The sequence below is a fragment of the Carassius carassius genome, chromosome 39, assembly GCF_963082965.1.
Source record: "Carassius carassius chromosome 39, fCarCar2.1, whole genome shotgun sequence".
In the NCBI taxonomy this organism is placed as follows: Eukaryota; Metazoa; Chordata; class Actinopteri; order Cypriniformes; family Cyprinidae; genus Carassius; species Carassius carassius.
Genome location: NC_081793.1, coordinates 15,993,607 through 16,013,403, shown reverse-complemented (window position 1 = coordinate 16,013,403; position 19,797 = coordinate 15,993,607). Strand labels below are relative to the sequence as shown.

General features: G+C 39.0%; 1 protein-coding gene across 2 annotated transcripts in view; it reads left to right on the top strand.

Moving 5' to 3' along the window:
* LOC132121477 (MAGUK p55 subfamily member 7-like) overlaps nucleotides 1–19,797 on the top strand; it is a 135,521-nt gene that overhangs the window by 95,103 nt on the left and 20,621 nt on the right. For both annotated transcript variants that reach the window (XM_059530892.1, XM_059530893.1), the window contains exons 10-11: nucleotides 2,250–2,446; nucleotides 3,470–3,534. In XM_059530892.1, coding sequence (XP_059386875.1) covers nucleotides 2,250–2,446; nucleotides 3,470–3,534 — 262 coding nt within the window. The remainder of the gene's footprint in view (nucleotides 1–2,249; nucleotides 2,447–3,469; nucleotides 3,535–19,797) is intronic.

Genomic DNA, 19,797 nt, shown 5'->3' with positions numbered 1-19,797 from the left:
ATACATGCAATTAAAGGATTTTGGTGGTAATCTATACCTTTTAGCAAAGTTTTGCAATGCATTCTGAGATTGCTTTATCCTTGAAGAGTAAATAAATTGCTGACTGAAATTTCAATCAAAACAACATAGATGTAAACTAACATAATTGTTCCTAAAAATGTTCCCTAGGCTGCAAAGTTGTAAAAAAGTGCACAATAAGTTAATCTCTCCTAAAAGAACGCAATTCTGAACAGCCTAAACAAGTCGTCAGTAATTCGAATTCGACTTCACATTTGCACATTTAGTAACACATTTGCATAATCTCTGCCTATGTTCTACGTTGGCTGTCCGCAAAAAACACTGGTTTGTTTGAAATGGGTGTATCGTTTCCAACACATGCTGTAGACCAATCACAACAGACTGGGCCATCTGACCAATTAGAGCAGAGCAAGCTCATGGAAAGGATGGTTTTAGAGGGACTGAAGTTTAGAACTGCTTTGAATGAATCAATTGAGAATCGTTGGAAAATTATTTGATATTAATTCATATTTTAAAAAAGGAAAGAGATTTTGACCGTGCATGCATGTAAACCTATTGAAGGAGACTCCTTAAACAATATTAGGAGTTTTATAAATGGCATAATTGATGCAGTTTAATATTTTTGGAATACCATTGGTTTTTTTTATTTTTTTATTTTTATTTTTTTATAGAAAGCTCAAAAGAATAGCATTTATTTTTAATACATGGAAATATGACTTAACTGTCAATTTTTATATATATTTTTTTAATGCATCCTTGCTAAATATGAGTTAATACATTTCTTTAGCCTGGTAATACCAAACTCTGCTACTTCACTTTGCTTCGTAGACAGAGTCTGGAAGGGCATAATTAACAAGCGTTCACTTTTTGTGGGGGGGTGGGGGGTGCTTGTCTGAAGTTTAAAATCATTGGTTCCCCGTAAGCCAATCACATAACGTTTGGTTGTGACGTGTGTTGCTTCGCCGACTCAGCCGCCTCAAACTTCCACTGTAAACACAGGAATTCTGTGAAAACAAAACCATCAAGCAAGCTTTGGTTCCTCCTTAACCTGATCCTGCATGAGAGCAACCAAGGGGGACACTATCACAACTATCGCCTTGCCGGACTTTGGCCTCCCGAGTTTCTCGCTGATGATCGGTAACAGTTGATAAATTAAACTTTTCCCAAAACCTGTCGTGAGTAGGCCCACAACATCACCTCCATTCAAAATTTGAAACAAATACTCTGCGAATAGCATCCCGTTTCTCCATGTCCGCTGTCGTTTTCAATTTCCCTGACCTAAACTATAATCTTAAATTTGGCGCTTAGCGTCTAAGTCACGACTCTCAGCCCGCCCTCTGTTCGTTGATTGGCCGGCTGTTTTGGAACCGGAGGAAAACTGGGAGATGGTTTGCTATCTCAGACTGAGTACAGAAGTGAACTAAAATTGAGCGGAAGTACGAAGTCTGACGTAGTCAGGCAAACATTTCTTTAAAAAAAAAAAAAAAAAAAAAAAGAGTCTTGACCACAGTCTCTTGAGTGCTGTGTTATAAGTGAGGACTGTCCCATTTCTTTTCGGGTCTGTTATATTCCTTTTACTGTGCTGTAATGGTTTAAATATGTTTCAGTTTTGAATTCAGTCATAACCCGCATGTGTGTGTTATCCAATGACCGTAGTTTACCGTTTTCCACACATGTAATGAATATGTTGAAGTGCTGCTAATTGGCTGCACATGTTTAAGAGGGATAAGAAAAATTGATGGAGTGCAAGACAGAGATGAAGCGTTCCCTCAGGATGTATTGGTGTGTTTGTGGGAAACGTTCTCCTCTGTAACATCATTTTTCTGTATGGCACATGCAGCTCTCTAAATCAACACAAGCCACTGCTCTGCACTTTGGGAATTTTGCTGTCTCCGTTTGCTCTCAATAGCCCTTCTTATTTGTCCTTTTTACTTATTTAATATGTCTGCACAATCGCTCCAATCCTTTAAACACCTCATGATGTCCTTTGTTAGAGAAACGCTAAAGACAATAACACATAATTTCCAATTACTGCATTGTAGTGCATATGTGTGGAAAGTAAGCCTGTCTGCTACACAAAATACATCTTTATTTGGTCATGGTTTAGTGAGAGGGATGGAGCAGATGTGATTTGAATCTCATCCTTCTCTAATTTCATTTTATTCCATTTAATGTTGTTCATTTTAATGCCGTTTCTCTCTCTTTCTCTCTCTCTCTCTCTTGCTCTTCAGATGTTTGTAAAGGCTCTTTTTGACTACAATCCAGCTGAGGATAAGGCAATCCCTTGCAAGGAGGCAGGTTTGGCATTCACAAAGGGAGATATCCTGCAGGTTATGAGCCAGGACGATGCCACCTGGTGGCAGGCCAAACTGGAGGGTGATGGCAACACGCGCGCAGGACTCATCCCATCCAAACATTTTCAGGAGAGGTTAACCAATGCTTTTCTCTCTTCCCTGCTCCTTTCCTCCCACTATCACCAGTTTTAAATTCAACAGTACTCCATGACTCGATCATCCTGTCCGCCCTCTTTCCAGCCCCCTCATATATCATATTCTCCTGTCTTGCATCCATCTCTCTGTCTCTCGACCATTCCAGACTTCTTCCACTCCATTACAACCTGACTTTCACTCCCTACTATGAAAGGAATGACTTTTCTGACTTTTTTCCTCTTCTTCGTCATTTTTTTCCCTTTTTGTGCAAGAGGGCTCGGCCAAAATACTTTGGATTTCCGTGGCTGTCTGGGCTGGAATGAGCAATGAGAGACAATGATAGCACTGGTTCACATCCACTTTGGAAGTCCACACACATGGAAAATTGCACACCAGTGGCGTTCTTCGTAAAGTGGACTCTAACGTGCATGCACATGTGTGCTGCCTTAGGAAATAGTTTCTTTGCTCTGTTTCTCTTGAAAAAAGTAGCTTTCAATTGTAAAACATATTTCTGAACCTGTCAATTGTACAGTAGCAAGTGCTGTTTCTGGCTGACCATTCTTTCTCTCGCTCACACATATACTCACTCACTCGCACACTAATGGATACTTAGGCAGGTAGCTCTGCATTGTAGTTAAGTGTTTAGTAATCCCCGTACAGTTGTAAAATCTGATGGTTTTATTGCATGTCTCTGTGTGGCTATACTCACAGCAGCAGAATAAGCTTGTGGGTCTGGTTTAAAGTGTTACATTTCTAATTAGCAAATTACTTTTAAATATTTTGGTTATAAACAAGAGTGACAAATGTATTAGATGGCCAGAATGACACCCTTACATTTTCAGCATGATTCGGATTTGCTGTATGAAATTGCTTCTCACTCATATCATACATTTAAAACTTTTGTATAATACATATAATGCATACGTATAATACATTTGTCAGTCCCAAACACTGACTTTGTGAATGTAGACTATTTATTGCCTCTCTAGCTCCTTATCTTTCTCCATCACTTATTTTTTCAGGAGGTTTGCAGTCTGGAGACCCATGACCATCGCAACTCTTCAGAGAACCCCCAGCAAAAGATTTTGTAAGGACCACACTTATACAATCATGCAGCAAATAACCACTGAAACGCACACATACACAACAGGGCTCAACAATAAGGATTTTTTTTTCTTTCCTGCTAGTCCAGTCAGACTATTACTATTACAGACTATTACTATTGCATAAAATATAATGTAACATTCATAAACATTTTGCTGGAAAATGATAACATATTATGCAAAACATTACAGATCGGTTTGTTTTCAGCCTTTTTACTGGTACTTTCAAGATGGTCACAAATAATTTGTTTCAGTTTTGACAAAATCTCACTCATGTTGGCAGCTTGATAACAACACTATCTTGGTGACAAATCATCATAATGCAAAAAAGGTCTATACACAGTCTATACACAGACCAAAAGTTTGAACACACCTTCTCATTCAAACAGTTTTCTTTATTTTCATGACTATGAAAATTGTAGATTCACACTGAAGGCATCAAAACTATGAATTAACACATGTGGAATTATATATGGAATTATATTATTCTTCAAAGTACCTTTTGCTTTGATTACTGCTTTGCACACTCTTGGCATTCTCTTGATGAGCTTCAAGAGGTAGTCACCTGAAATGGTCTTCCAACAGTCTTGAAGGAGTTCCCAGAGAGATGCTTAGCACTTGTTGGCCCTTTTGCCTTCTGTCTGCGGTCCAGCTCACCCCTAAACCATCTCGACTGGGTTCAGGTCCGGTGACTGTGGAGGCCAGGTCATCTGGCGCAGCACCCCATCACTCTCCTTCTTGGTCAAATAGCCCTTGATGCCTTCAGTGTGACTACAATTTTCATAGTCATGAAAATAAAGAAAACTCTTTGAATGAGAAGGTGTGTCCAAACTTTTGGTCTGTACTGTATATTTACAGAGAAACAGAAACAGTGGTTCTCAACCAGAGGTCCAGGGCCCAACAGGAGGCTTCAGCAAGGATGACTAAAAAGCATTTAAATTAGGAATTTGTATTAGTCTATATATATATATATATATATATAAAATCTAATGTAAATAATAATAATAAAAAAAACTATGGCTATGATAGTGTTTATTTTTCCACCGTCAATTACTATCGTTCTCATTGAAGAACATGCAAATTTCTGGAATCACAAAGTGAATCATGGTTAATTCATTTAATATATCAGTACTCTGTTTCTCCTCATTAAAAAAGTTGAAAATTAGCAGCTTTGTCATAATTCTGGTAGAAATACCAGAAATAGGATAGGCTGTTTGGGTGAAGGCAGGTCTTTGAATGTTATGTTGTACAGCGTCAGGCTTTTGAATAAAACTGGTTGAGAACCACTGGCGTAAAACATTGATGTATAAGGTCACTGAATGTGAAATTTTCAGTGGTAATGAAAAAAACTTTTGCTGCCAGCAAGCTACCTTATTGTTGAGCCCTGTACATACTCATCCTTTTGTGACTACAGCAGAAATAATTTTAAAACCGTTGTATGCAAGAGGCCTGTGTATTGCAGGTGCTGTGACTTTAGGAACAGAAACCTGAAAAGATTAGATGAGAGGAAGGAAAGGTAGGTGACATGAACGCGGTCAGGGAGCCCAGACTTCCTTGATTGGTGCCAGGTTGATATGTGCACACATGTGTATTCATGTACATGTGGATTAATGCACGCATGGACATAAGCTTCCTCTCCTGGTTTCCATTAATGTGTCTTGTCTGATTACTGTATGTGTGTGTGCGTGTATTTGTACACCACAGCTCTAATCTCTCCCACTGGCTGACAGCAGGGGTCTTTACGGAGCTGTGCTGGGTTACTCTCAACACATGGGCACACTTAAGCCTCACCACGAGACAGACGCACAGCAACACACTCGACATGTTGCCGTCATCCATACAGCTACACACACACTTGATTAAATAATACAGCCACTCTGGATTCTTTTCCCCCATGCCACATGTTTGGCCTCCCACCTCTTCCATTTTTCTCCATCACTCTATCAGCTGCTTAAAACAATGAGAAGGAAAAGTTGATGTGCATGTCACTGAGGTATTGGTTCTTGATGAGTTTTCCAGGACCACCCCAGGGGTCGTGAAACTGCCGTCGTCTTTGCAGACTCTTTACATTTCACTTAACAAATAAGCATAAGTAATATTAAAGTGCTGCTTTTATTCAGCTTTTCAAGTGTAGAATTTGTTGGAAGCACGTCATGGGGACATATGGGGATTTGTCAGAAAAACTTAAAGCTCCATGCATGACATGACCAGAAACAGACCAGATACAGTACCAATCCAAATGTGTTCCCTCACAGGTATAGATGCTTTTAAATGTGTTTGGAAGAGAGAGGTTTTTTTGTTTGAATCTGCATGAGCGTGTCCTTTTTAAGAATAAGACCATATGTCTACTGCTCTGCAGTGCAGTTACATTAGCCCATATTTCAAAGGGCAGAGGTGAAGGGCTTTCTTTTGATGACTGAACACACGCTAGTGCTTTGCACCACAGATATGTGCACTCAAAGCCTTACTGTCACGCTGTCTGGTCTCTGTTTCCCTGAGTCTCCACTAGTGGTTTCCCTGAGTCTCACTTCCCTATAGGCACCTCACCGTAGGCACTACAATTCCCACAAAGCCTTGTCCCGTCATCACAGTAATTGCACTCCTGTTAATTGCACTCAGGTGTCTTCACTTGTTAGTCATTATCCTCCCTATATTAACCAGTCCTTTTCTGTTTGTCTGCATGGAGTCCTTTCTTTCCGTCACCCAGTTTCCTCGCCTTCCAAGTTCTTCGTCTTCCGAGTTCCTGTTCCCATTCCTGTTCTTTCCCTGTTTATTTGTTGGATGGATTTATGGTTTTGACCCCTGCTTGTTGTACTTTTATTTGGATTACCCATTAAAACCCATACTGCGATTGGATCTCTCGTCTCCTGTGTTTCACTGGGTCTCCGATCATAACAGAAGGACTCCATCAATGTCGAGATCCAGCGGTGTGGGACTTCATTCCCATTCCCCAGCCAGTATGGTGGAACGAAGGGCACGCTACGTCAAATTGACCACCCTCCGCCAAGAGGGGATTGAGGTGGGTGCTATGGCACAAATGTTCTGGACCCTAGCTGAGGGTATGGGATATAATGATGCGGCCCAAAAGGACACTTTCAACACCGGGCTGGATGACCCAGTTCCTCGAAATGAAATGGAGCAGTTGGACGCTTATAATTTCTGGGAGTTTGTATTCTATTTACGACATCGTTCTCCGTGGAATACCCCAGCCACACCTGTCTCTCCCGGTGGGGTAGCCAAATCTAGACCGGTGTCTACAAACAGGAGGACCGCTAGCCCAGTGCCACTGCACAAGATGGCCGCCAGCCCAGCGCCACAGCACAAGGTGGCTGCCAGCCCAGCGCCACAGCACAAGGTGGTCGCCAGCCCAGCGCCACGATACAAGATGGCTGCCAGCCCAGCGCCACAGCACAAGGTGGTCGCCAGTCCAGCGTCACGGCGCAAGATGGCCACCAGCCCAGCGCCACAGCACAAGATGGCAGCCAGCCCCGCGCCACAGCACAAGGTTGCCGCCACCCCAGCACCACTGCCCAGGATGGCCGCCGGCCCAGCGCCACTGCCCAAGATGGCCGCCGGTCCAGAGTCATGGCACAAGATGGCTGCTTGTCCAGCGCCTCTGCACAGGATGACAGCCACAGTTGACCCTCCAGAGTCGAGTCAGGTTCCCGTTGACCGTTGGAGGGTCAACTGTGGCTGTCATCCTGTGCAGAGGCGCTGGACAAGCAGCCATCTTTTCCAGCGGTCAACGGGAACCTGACTCGACTCTGGAGTCGAGTCAGGTTCCCGTTGACCCTCCAGAGTCGAGTCAGGTTCCCGTTGACCCTCCAGAGTCGAGTCAGGTTCCCGGTGACCCCCCAGAGTCAGGCGGGTCAGGTTCCCGTTGACCCTCCAGAGTCGGGTCAGGTTCCCGTTGACCCTCCAGAGTCAAGTCAGGTTCCCGGTGACCCCCCCAAAGTCGGGCGGGTCACCGTTGACCCTCCAGAGTCAGGGTTGGTTACCGTTGACCCTCCAGAGTCAGGGCTAGTCACCGTTGACCCTCCAAAGTCAAGTCAAGTCACCGTTGACCCTCCAGAGTCAAGTCAACGGTAATCTTCATAGGCAAAGTCAAGTCACCGGTGTTCTTCATGGGCAAAGTCAAGTCACCGGTGTTCTTCATGGGCAAAGGCACCTCACCATTGATCTTCATGGGCAAGGGCAAGTCTCCAATGATCTTCATGGGCAAAGTCCAGTCACCAGTGTTCTTCATGGGCAAAGGCAAGTCACCATTGATCTTCATGAACAAATGCAAGTCACCAATGATCTTAATGAGCAGAGTCAGGTCACCAATGATCTTCATGAGCAGAGTCAAGTCACCATTGATCTTCCTGAATCCAGTCTAAACACCACGGAATTACCAGAGTCTCTCCACGTCTCTGCTGAACTACCAGAGCCTCTCCACGTCTCTGCTGAACTACCAGAGCTTCCCCACGTCTCGGTTGAATACCAAAGCCTCTCCTCGTTTCTGCGGAACTTCCAGAGCCTCGTCACGTCTCAGCCGAACTCTCCGAGCGCTCGACTGCTCCTGTCGTGACCACAGAGGCCACCCTTAACTTGTTCGCATCTGGTAGCTGCTCCGTGGAGGAGGGGGTAATGTCACGCTGTCTGGTCTTTGTTTCCCTGAGTCTCCACTAGTGGTCTCCCTTCCCCATAGGCACCTCACCGTAGGCACTACAATTCCCACAAAGCATTGTCCCTTCATCACAGTAATTGCGCTCCTGTTAATTGCACTCAGGTGTCTTCACTTGTTAGTCATTATCCACCCTATTAGAGTCCTGCACGGGTTCGCAGGGTGACCCGCAAATTTGGCTGAAACGGGTGAAAAATATCCAACTGTGTCGGATACGGGTGCGGGTCGGGTCGGACACAGGGGAAACACGGGTCTAAACACGGGTTCAAAACAGTCAAGTGCAAACGTAAAAATAGGCCTACGTTCCACTTTTAAAAAAATCACAACCGCGTGAACGGCTGCATGATTCATTAGTTAACAGACGTAAAAGATCAGCCAGCTGTTTTTTTTTTTTTTTCATTGTTTTTGTTTTCCGTTATATATATATATATATATATATATATATAGAATATATAGAATATATATTCTATACAGATATATAGAATCTGAATTAAAATGTGTTTGATTTAAGCGTATTTCAAAATTTGTGTCATAAAATTATATCGCGCATACAGCTCAACTAACGCGATCGTTATAAAGGTGTTTAAACCACAATACACTTCCACTTGCATGTATTTGACAATCGGAATATTAGATATTTCATTCCATAGCTAACACATTTGTGAATATGGGCCTATCTTGGCTATCCAGGGTTGTTGTTGTTTTTTTTTTTTTAATTGCATCTGAAAATGACTTTGTGCAGCTCATTCACATGTGCGCTCTGGCGCAGATCCTCCTCTCGCGATGCTCAGCTGTGAACGATTTAAAAATGGGTGCGTTCGACTTGAAGCACAACCTCAGACGGTGGTATGATTCGCTCTTTTGTTGTTCTGTTTTCTTTCAGGATCAAAAATACAACAAATGCAAGCGTTTATCTGTATTTCCGACTCATGAGAACTATGCATATACATTCATAAATCAGTCAATTTTGTACTTTATTATGAGATCTTTTATTCTAATGTGATCAGTGACTCAAGCTGATGGACCAAAGAGCACGTATTTCGACATTTGCAGTAAAAACGTGAAATATAAATTCTCAGAAAATGCATTTAATACCAAGATATTGAAAGGTCTGTTTATATACTCCATTAATAAAGGAGTCCAGACATTGGAAAAATATCAGTCCACATGCGTTTTATATTTAATATGAGGGAAATTGACATGCATGCATGCGTGACACAAAAAATATTTCACTTTTAGGTAGCAAAAATTTTTTTAGTAATTCTGTCAATTACACTAAGGTTATTACATTGTCTGCTATATATTTGCTTCTTATTTATTAAATACGAGCAATTGATTGATAAAACCTTGATATAAATTAAGATAAAATGTATAAAAAACGAATATCTTTTAAAAAGAGTTTTCCATAAATAACTTCTGTATGACCTGGCAATAAAATGCGAAAAAAGGGTGTCTAATGTGATTGGCTTAACTGATTTGATTTCGGGTGTGGGTCTGGTGTCGGTTCTATTTTAAGCGGGTCGGGTCGGGTGTGGATTTTAATTAGTGCTGCTGTCGGAAAATGGGTCGGATGCGGTTTTAAGCACTGCGGGTACGGGCGGGTGCGGATTTACGAAATCGGACCCGTGCAGCTCTCTGCACCCTATATTAACCAGTCCTTTTCTGTTTGTCTGCATGGAGTCCTTTCTTTCCGTCACCCAGTTTCCTCGCCTTCCGAGTTCCTCGTCTTCCGAGTTCCTGTTCCTGTTCCCGTTCCTGTTCCTTCCCTGTTTGTTATTTGTTGGATGGATTTATGGTTTTGACCCCTGCTTGTTGTACTTTTATTTGTACATTAAAACCCATACTGTGATTGGATCTCTCATCTCCTGCATTTCACTGGGTCTCCGATCTTAACACTTACTTGTCAGAACGGCATGATTGCTTGCTGAGACTGTATGTCATATATAAATAATTATTTATTATTATTATTATATATTTTTTCTTGCTTTATAATCTGTTTTACACTGAAATGTCAAATCTGCAACCTTCCAGTTACCAACCCTGAAAATTAATATGTGGTTTCTATAGACTTCTATTTATTTTTTATTTCTATATATATATATATATATATATATACACATATGATTTGTGCCCTTTGTTTGTTTGACCTTACATACTTTCATTCCAATTGTTTTCTCATCACTGTAGATATGTAAACAACTTGTACCCCTTTAATCTACACTCACTATCACCACTTATTTGAATTAATCATATGTTATAGATTAATTTATAAACTATTGTAGGCAAAAGGCATTTAATAATCAATAATCTTGTTTCCATATTTGCTCTGTCCAATTTAAATTTATATTTAAATCCAATTTTTATTTATTTATTTTTATTTATTTGATTGGTTTTTTTGTACTCTTGTGACTAAACACAATTTTTAAAAAATGGATCTCGGGACACATTTTACTGTTCTGTTTCAGTTTCTCTGAAAAACACTGCCAGTAATTATAACAGACATGACAGTTATCCATTTTCACATGTAAATCGTACCCATTTACTTTGTATATTTTTCCATATCCTAAGCTTATGTGGCCTCACTTCTTGTCCCAGACCTTAAACATGCCCTTATATCTGGTTTTCTTTGTTTTGTCAAAGAAAGTTTTTTTTTTTTTTTTGTCCTTTGGGTCACACCGACAAGAAGGCAGATGCTTAAGGACTCACTTGACTGATAGCACAAAAGATTTTACTGCCCTCCATCCTCCTCTTCATGGTATTGCTTTTTTGGCAGGACTATGTGGATGTGTATGGCAGGCTGTGTAGATGCTGCCCTTTGCTCGTATGTGGTTTGATTTAAGCTTGTTTAGTAGAATTGAGACCACATGAACTGAAGGAAGCTTTTAAAGTGGATCCAAATGTTCTCATGTCTTCAGGCCTGCACATGCACACTCAAAAGCACACTTTCTCTGCTGTTATGAACTATGTTAATTGTTCAGTAGTTAGTTACCTATGAGGTAAGCAATGGTTTACCACTTAGTAGCATAATAAAGACTTTTCATAGAAAACAAACATTGAATTTTACATTATTTTGACATTTAAAGGGATAGTTCTCCAAAAATTGAAAACTGATCATTTATTTTGTGGAAAAGAATACTTTTTGTAGAACATTGGTGTTAAAACCTCATCGGACCCCACTGTCTTTCATTAAAACAGTAGACAAAGTAAAACAGGTTTGGAAAGACATTTTTGGTTGAACTGTCCCTATACATTTTTAAGTGTATTTCAAACATCATATTTGTAATGTGTACTTCGTCACATCACTGCATCTTTCCTTTTTATTTTTTCCTTCCTAAGATGATGAGACTGTTGCATGGGGTAGGTCAGTTTCTTCTTCTTCCATTCTTTTGCTCTCCTTATCCCGCTCTTGATCTGTTTTTAATCTTTTTATGTTTATTATATTCCTTTCTTTGCTTTCCCAGTGGAGGGCATTGAAGGTACACCTTTCAGACTAACTCTGATTCACCTATTAGATGTCATAATCATTAGATCATTGGCTGGCGACCCCTGTATGTGGAAACAGAGTACCAAACAAGGAAGATATGGTTGATTAGCATTCAGTGGACCACAACTACCTAATGGAGCATAGCAGAGTGTGTAAGGGGGCCAAGAGTTCACTATACTGTATCTCTCTTAATACACAAAGATACAGTACATCACCGTTTGCCTTTCCAACTACGCCTTAAACTTTAAATGAGATTTGTATGATGAGTGCTCAGATGAATCCCATCCATTTTAGTCTTTCTTCATGATAGACCGTGTGAATGTGAGTTTGAATGTGAATGTTTCCCCCAGTATTTCATAGTCTTATTGTTGTGTAAGATGCAAAAGATGTTTTGAATAACTTCTTTTATCCCATCTGAAAGATATGTATTGAATGCTTTATGTGTTGTGTCTAATAGACAAAAGAAATCTGAAGTTTATGGCCCACATGAAAGTTGTGAATGTTGAATGTCTACATTGATCTGTCCACCTGGCTTTGCAGTAGAGGATCAGTTGATGAAGAAATATGATAGTTGTATTTGAATGTAAAATACACAACTGTTCAAAAGTTTGGGTTCGGGTTATGTTTTAAGAAAAAAAGTCTCTCATGCCCACCAAAGCTGCATTTGTTTGATCAAAAATACAGTAAAACATTTTAATTACAATTTAAAATAACCGTTTTCTAGTTGAATGTATTTTAATTTATTCCTGTGATGGCAAAGCTTATTTTTCAGCAGCCGTTATTCCATCCTTCAGTGTCACATGATAGTTCAGAAATAATTCTGAAATGCTGATTTCTAACATTTCTTATCAATTCTAAAAACAGTTGTGCTGTTTAATTTTTGTGGCAACCACATTCTCAGGAAAACATTCACAGATTTTGTACCTTTTTCTTTTCTGAGAGTGCATGGTGCATTTGTCCCAGGATTCCTTGATGAATAGAACGTTTAAAAGAAATGTATTTATCTGAAATAGGATTTTTGCAGTGTAAAAGTCTTTAATGTCACATTTGATCAATGTAAAGCACCCTTGCTGAATAAAACTCTTCTTTTTTTTTTTTTTACTTACTGTTATCACTGTCATTTTGATTTATATACCTATAAGCTGAATTGACAATCTTTTGTTGTGTATCTTTCAGTATATCGTAGTGTTTCTAACTTCTCTCTAATATAAATCTGTCCTGTTTTTTTTTTCTGCCTTTCATAATTTGAAGAGGACACTGAGTTTGCCTCTTATTTAAGTGGACTCCATATTGGTGAGCTCTTTTTGATTATACTTGATATTGTGATTGTCCTCTGTCCCATATCATCTCTCTATCTTCTGTCTGATTCATATTATTGATGAATCCTGTTCCATGAGTGTGTTATTGATTTATTGAGTTTATACCGTTCTGTCATTCTCGTAACAGTTTCATGTGCTGTTCACTCAGTCTCCTCCCTCTCTCCTTCTCGGTATCTGCAGACAAGAATATTTTTGAAGTGGCTGCACATCCTATAGTATCATTGTCTAGCTTCCTTCTGGCTTTACCTATCTCTTCGTTTATAAATGAAAATTAAATGTATGCATTTTATCCAAAAGCGATTTACAGTGCATTCAGGCTATCAATTTTTACCTATCATGTGTTCCCGGGGAATCGAACCCCCAACCTTGCTCTACCAATTGAGCTACAGGAACACTATAAGTCTTATAAGTGGTAGCAGTTGTTTTTCTGCAGTAGTTGTAATTGGCATTACCATGTGCTTTTTAAATTTTATCTAAGATTGACTTTGTTATTGTTTGTAGCGATTCTTAAGTGTTGTTCAGTCTAACTGAAATATCTGATATCAGTGATATCGAAGTTATCATGTTTTTTTGTGCACTTGTTTCTCATACAGTGGTCCTAAGCAACTGTACTTTCTGATTTTTCCTTTGTGTTGGCAGTGTTTTTAGTTTAAATAGCTCTCTGTGAATGTAAAACATATTGCAGTTAAAGGCACTGGTTCATTTCCAGGCTTTGTAGTGGAGGTCCGGTGAGCTGTGAGCTGTGGTGGAGGTCAGTGTGGAAACTGAGTGTGGCGTAGCGTTCTCATTATCTGTCACCACACACACTCATGTATTCTGGGACAGCTCTGTTCAGTGGCCGCAGAAAGTACAGTGTTTCCGTGGATCTTTATGTATTAAATGTTTCATAGTATAAAAATAATTTATCGTTTGCATGAGTCTTCGGTTTCAGTTCATAGCAATTTCCCCTCAGTGTTCCATTCTATTTCTACTCCAGGTTTTTATTATTATTATTATTATTATTCCTCCATTTCACTGAATCTGTCAGTATAATATGAAGGTTAGTGTTGTTTATTTGTATATCTACTTTGTTGTTCAAAAGTTAGGGGTAAGATTTTTTTTTCTTAAATGTCTCTCAAAGAGGTCTCTTATGCTCACCAAGGCTGTATTTATTTGGACAAAAATACAGTAATATTGTGAAATATTATGTCAATTTAAAATTACAGTTTTCTATTTTATTATTATGTGTAATTTAGTCCTGTTCAAAGCTGAATTTTCAGCAACCATTACTTCAGTCTGCAGTGTTATGTGTTATTTTCTTATTTTTTAACAGACTGCTTTTTTCTTTTCTAGAGCCATTGGACTGCTTTAATGTGTTTGTGGAAAGTGTTGTATCTGTTTCCATTATTCTTTGATAATACAAATTATAATTTTAATCAATTTAATGCAACTTTGCTGTTTAACAGCATTAAAGTCTTACCCCAAACTTTTGAACAGAACTGTGTATTGTACATATGTACAGTATGTTATCTGGATATGTATATTAATTTTTTTAATTTCTAATATATTTGTTTTTACAGTATTTGCTACTTGTTCCAAAAACTTTTTTCCTCTGTCAGTCGCCCAAATTGATTTCCTTCTTTCTTCAGTGCTTGTCTTTTGTTTTAGTTTTCTCTCTCTCTCTCTCTCAATGGTAGACATTAGTCTGTTTTTGTAAACCCTAAGCCGCTGGCCACTTTTTTTTTAAATTCTTTTGATTTCACAGGCGATCCTGTGGGTAGAAAGTTTATAAATAAAGCCGTACAGTCCTGTCTGCCAAGCTTAATCAAGCACCGTCATTCAATAGGGTTAACCTTTTCAATGCTGTGCCTCCTGCTTCTTTTTTCTCTCTGCCCTACTGTTTTCTTCCATGCTTTTATTACGAGCCTTGTGACCTCAGCCTCTCCTCTTCCTCCCAACAGCCAAAGCACCTCAAGGGCTGGTCCCAGGACAGCTCCTTCTAGCTTCCGTACCCTGCCATGCATTACATATTCCATGTAATAGGAGAATTTTTGAGCGGAAAAACATTGACCTCTTTAAAGCCTATGGTCTAATTTTTTTTTGTAGTAATGTAAGACTGAATAACACGGATGCATTGCTAGTTCTCCTCCCCCCGTGTCATTAGGATGAAGGAGTGTCAGATGTGCAAGGTGTACCATCCATTCATGTACATCAGCAGTACAGTTTTCAGCTGAACCAGTGCACGTGTGTCTCTGCATGTGTGTGACATGACAGAAAAGACATGCTTTGCGTTGAAGATGGGGTTAGACAGAACAAATATTTGATGACTATAATAGCTGGGTTTCTGTCCATGTACACTACCATTCAAATGTTTGGATCAGTAATTTTTTTTTCAGCATGGGCTTTTATATTGTTTTCAATTTCAAATAAATGTAGTTGTTTCGAAATCTCTTCATTCCTGAAAATAAATCACGTTTTACGTCATGTTTTAGGTCATGTGACCAAATAATTTTCTCAAACAATTGGCTGCTATTACCTAATCGTACATGAACACTGGTCTGCATTCTTTAAACTGCAAGTCAGTTATTACATCCAGTTAAGCCTTGCTTTATTAGCATATAGTTTCGACTATATTCCCCTTTATTTTATTTATTTATTTTTGCATAAAATATGTAATGTGATCTGATGTGAAGACAGGTTTTCAGTGATCGACTAATCCTTATGATCTCTTTGCAGACTGGAGATGACCACAATTTAGGAGAAGTAAAACAGGGAAGAAAGTTGACAGTCAGAAAAAAAAAAAAAAGAAAGAAAACATTTGGGGGGAGAAGTTAAAGCTGGGAAAGCCATTAGCCCCCGGAATCCAATTAGGACAGAAGTTATGGAAAAATGGAGACGTGTTTTAGACTGAAATAAAAAACGCTCCATTTCCAAAATTAGTTTATCTCATCTGTCCACAGGTTCTCTCCTGGAGGAGGAGCGCCGGGGCAAGAAGCCTCGAGGCCTGTAGCTGTGCACTGCTTTCGATTACAGTGCTTTTCCCCACACTGACCCCGGCTCAGGTGGATACACTTTAGTATAATCAGCTGAAGTCACTGGGATTTTAATTTGGAGGGGTCGTTTGGCAGTGTCTCTAATTTTGTGTGTATGGTAGACAAAATTTGAATTGGCCATGGACATAGAGAGCAAATGGGCATCTGTCCTTCTGATTTGTAGCCAATAGTAGATGATTATAGTCTCAATGTTCTCTACTAAGTGTTTGGCCGTCTGTCTGTGGGGGTCAGGAATAGCCAGAGTTCAGTGAATAGGTTTTGTGTGTCTGTTGATGATGTTTGCATGTGGGTGTTTCGTATCACTGATGGAAGGAACAGGTGATTGATGAGAGTCACAGCAGTACTGTGTCCTGCTACTAGCCTATTGGATTTGTAGTTCAGATACTTACTAAACCTGCTAGTGATGACCGCACCATCTTGAGCTGGCAGCCCACTCTGTTTGTCTGTGAGTTTGACTGTGTCTATATGTTCCCACTGATGCATCAAGCAGTGTTCCCATGCTTTTGTAGTTCATCGAGCCACTGTCCTTATAAGGACAAAATATACCAGATAATTATTTTCCCCCAAATTCATAAATTGAGATTTCTTAAGAGATATCGCTCTATTATGAAATCTAACCTTAACAATTGTAAACATGCACCTCTCACAAAAGTACTATTTTCATGCGTATATAATATATCTATTATTTTTCATAATTGTATAAATTATAAATACATTTGTGATTGTATACATTATACTTTTAGCTATTTTGATTTATTTATATGCATGTAATGCACTGTAACACGAATAATAATAACTAACAATAATAATGTATGGACATTTTGAAGTCCCAATACTAGATGGATGGATGCTTTAGAGTCACAGTTCAGTATGTTTTCAGTACAGTGGGGAGAAAACTAAACTAAACTTTTTTTTTTTTTTTTTTTTGCATTAAACCGTTTTTTGTGGCTGTCTTCAAATTAATCAATTTATAATAAAATGTTCTTAAGGACAAAAAAAAAAGATTGCATTAATGCATTTATCCAAAGAAACTTACATTACAGTTAAGGTATACATTTTACCGGTTCTTAACTACATACTAATATAAAAATATATATTTATACAGCTTATTATTGTGTGTGTGTGTATGTGTATGTGTGTGTTTATATATATATATTTTGGATAGGACAGAGAAAAAACAAGTCTATTTTCCTCTGGCCAGCAGGTATGGAGAGTCAGTATTCAGAGCAAGCCTGTAACACTTGGGCAGAACACGACTTTCCACTTAGACCGCACAATGGAATCCACTCCTACAGTGAGTTTCCCCTAGACATCCATTCTTAACGAGTTCAACATGATTCAAAGCAGTGCCCAATACATATTTCAAATAGCACTACTAAACACTTGCTTTTCTTTAATCGTTGCCTGTGATAGTAATCTATCATCTCCCCTGGATCCAGGCAGCACAATTTGTGCTTATCTGTGGGAATGCTGATAGATAACTGGAGATGGTAAACCATTTCCCCCTACAAGAGATGGAATATAGTTAGTGTGCACATGAGATGAGATCAGACAATTCTGGTACGTGCGATTTGTGCCGGAAACTTCTTAATGTTTGATGCTTGGGGTCTCCCTGACACCACCCCAGGGGCCTGTACAATACTGCTAAACCTTTCCACAGATGACTGTAAAAGAGGGTGGGAGTGAGTGAGGGCCATATGTCTGTCCATCTGAATGGATCGTTTGCATGCTCAACAGGCAGCTCTCCGTTAACCTTGTTTGGGGTGGAAGGCGTAGGCCAAGGCATTTCGCAAGAGAGAACTTTGAGTTCATTTTCTCCTTTCAGGAAGCCTAAAAACTACTTGCACTGAAATACAACTAATTTAGTTAACCTGTTAACCTGCACCCAGACGCGGGTGACCTCAAGTCCCCGTGTTCGCATGTCAATATTTATGAATCGATTAAATGAAACGGGACAAATTAAATCTTGACAAACTATATATCATTATAAAGATCTAAGCCTCAAGCATCGACGACAGATCGCTGTTTTCCAATGGAAAGCTTATAAAGAATGTATTTGCTAGATTTGTGTAAGCAGTACACATCAAAATATGAAGAATGAAAACGCGGTACATACCAGATTCATCGTAATAACGAGTCATAAACACATCCACAGCTGTAAATCCCGGTTTAGTTAGAAAGGTAAGGGTCCACTGAATGACATCTCATGGAGCACGTTTAGTCCAACGAAGCAATAACGTTGTAATATGGATGATAATTCCTTTGTTTACATTTCAGTTCTTCATGGACAGTATTGTTTGTGTCCGTTATGGAATAACTCACGGTCAGAAACTGCGTCTTGGTGGTAAAAAAACAGCATGGTTTTGTAGTGTACCTACAGTGTCACAAACAGAATGAGACGATCCAAACAAAAAAAGTGAAAGATAGGCGAAAGATAGTTTATTTGAATTCTGGTGCTCTCTCGTGACTGCTCGTGACGCATGCTCTGTCGCACCTGTCATCTGATGGAGGCAGGACTTAGCGATCACCTTTTTCTTTATTTGTTTTATTTTTCAACCGTTTTCATATATGTGTGAGTGTGTTTTATGTTGAATATACATGTACCTGTATCTGCATTATTACCATCTGTTTGAGTGCAAATCAGCTCGCTATTACTGTGTAATTACGGCTATCAATGTGAACGCCATCTATATGAATAGAGAGTGGTTTATTTACTTTATGGCACATTTGTATTATTACCATCTCTATAACTGGCCATTAGGATGTCAGCACGTGTTTTCATTGTAATTCATTGTAAATGCTGAATTTCTAGCAATCTCAGGATGTCCTGTAATTGGCATACAAAGTTAAATCTTTTTTATTATTTTTATTATCTTTCTTACTCAAATTATTCTTTTTGTATTTTTCTAGTGCTCAAATAAATCACTTATATGATGTCTAAGTTTCTGTCTAGTGTTTTATAATTGAAAGTAATATGCAGTGGTATGTTTAATGACTAAATAGTTTGTAGAACCCTTCAATACAGTTGGTAAATATTTTTTATATTTGGGGGTTTGGGGGGGGACTAGACGTAGTCTCAGAAAAATATTTGCAGGAATCTCATTTTTCATGGTATCTTCTTCAGATTTGAAATAGAAACTCATGAGACACGTGACTTTCAAACCATTAATTTTCTACATTGCTCCAGGACTGATTTCATGTGTTTTTATATCAAATAAAAAAAAAAGTAATATAATTTCAAGGGATTTTTTTTTTACTTGTAAAGCTAATGACCCACTGCGGTTTAGCCCTTGCTGTTCACTTGAAAATAAGTGTTAACAAGGCACTTGAGTGTCTATAACTTTTAATATTTTTGAGCATTATCAAATCTGGTTGATGGAAAGTAAAGCCCAAAGGGTCTTCTTTCCAAAGACACTAAAATTATGTGTGTAACACACTGAAGTAAGGAACTGTTACAATTTGAAGTTAGGTAGGGCACTTTCAGCTGTGAGTCCCATAATGGGGGGTACTGGCTAACAGGTTAAACCGTATCCACCTTCACTCTCTCAATCAGTAAAAAGTGACATACTTGGGAAAGTTTACTACATGATTAAGTATGACTTATAAGCACAGGACGAGGATTACCCATTTCAAAATAAAGGATAAAAGAATTAGGCGCATATTGTAAACCAAAGATTATGGGAATATACAAGAACTTTTTCTATGAAATCACTTTCAGTTTGACCGATCACTATACAGAGTATTAT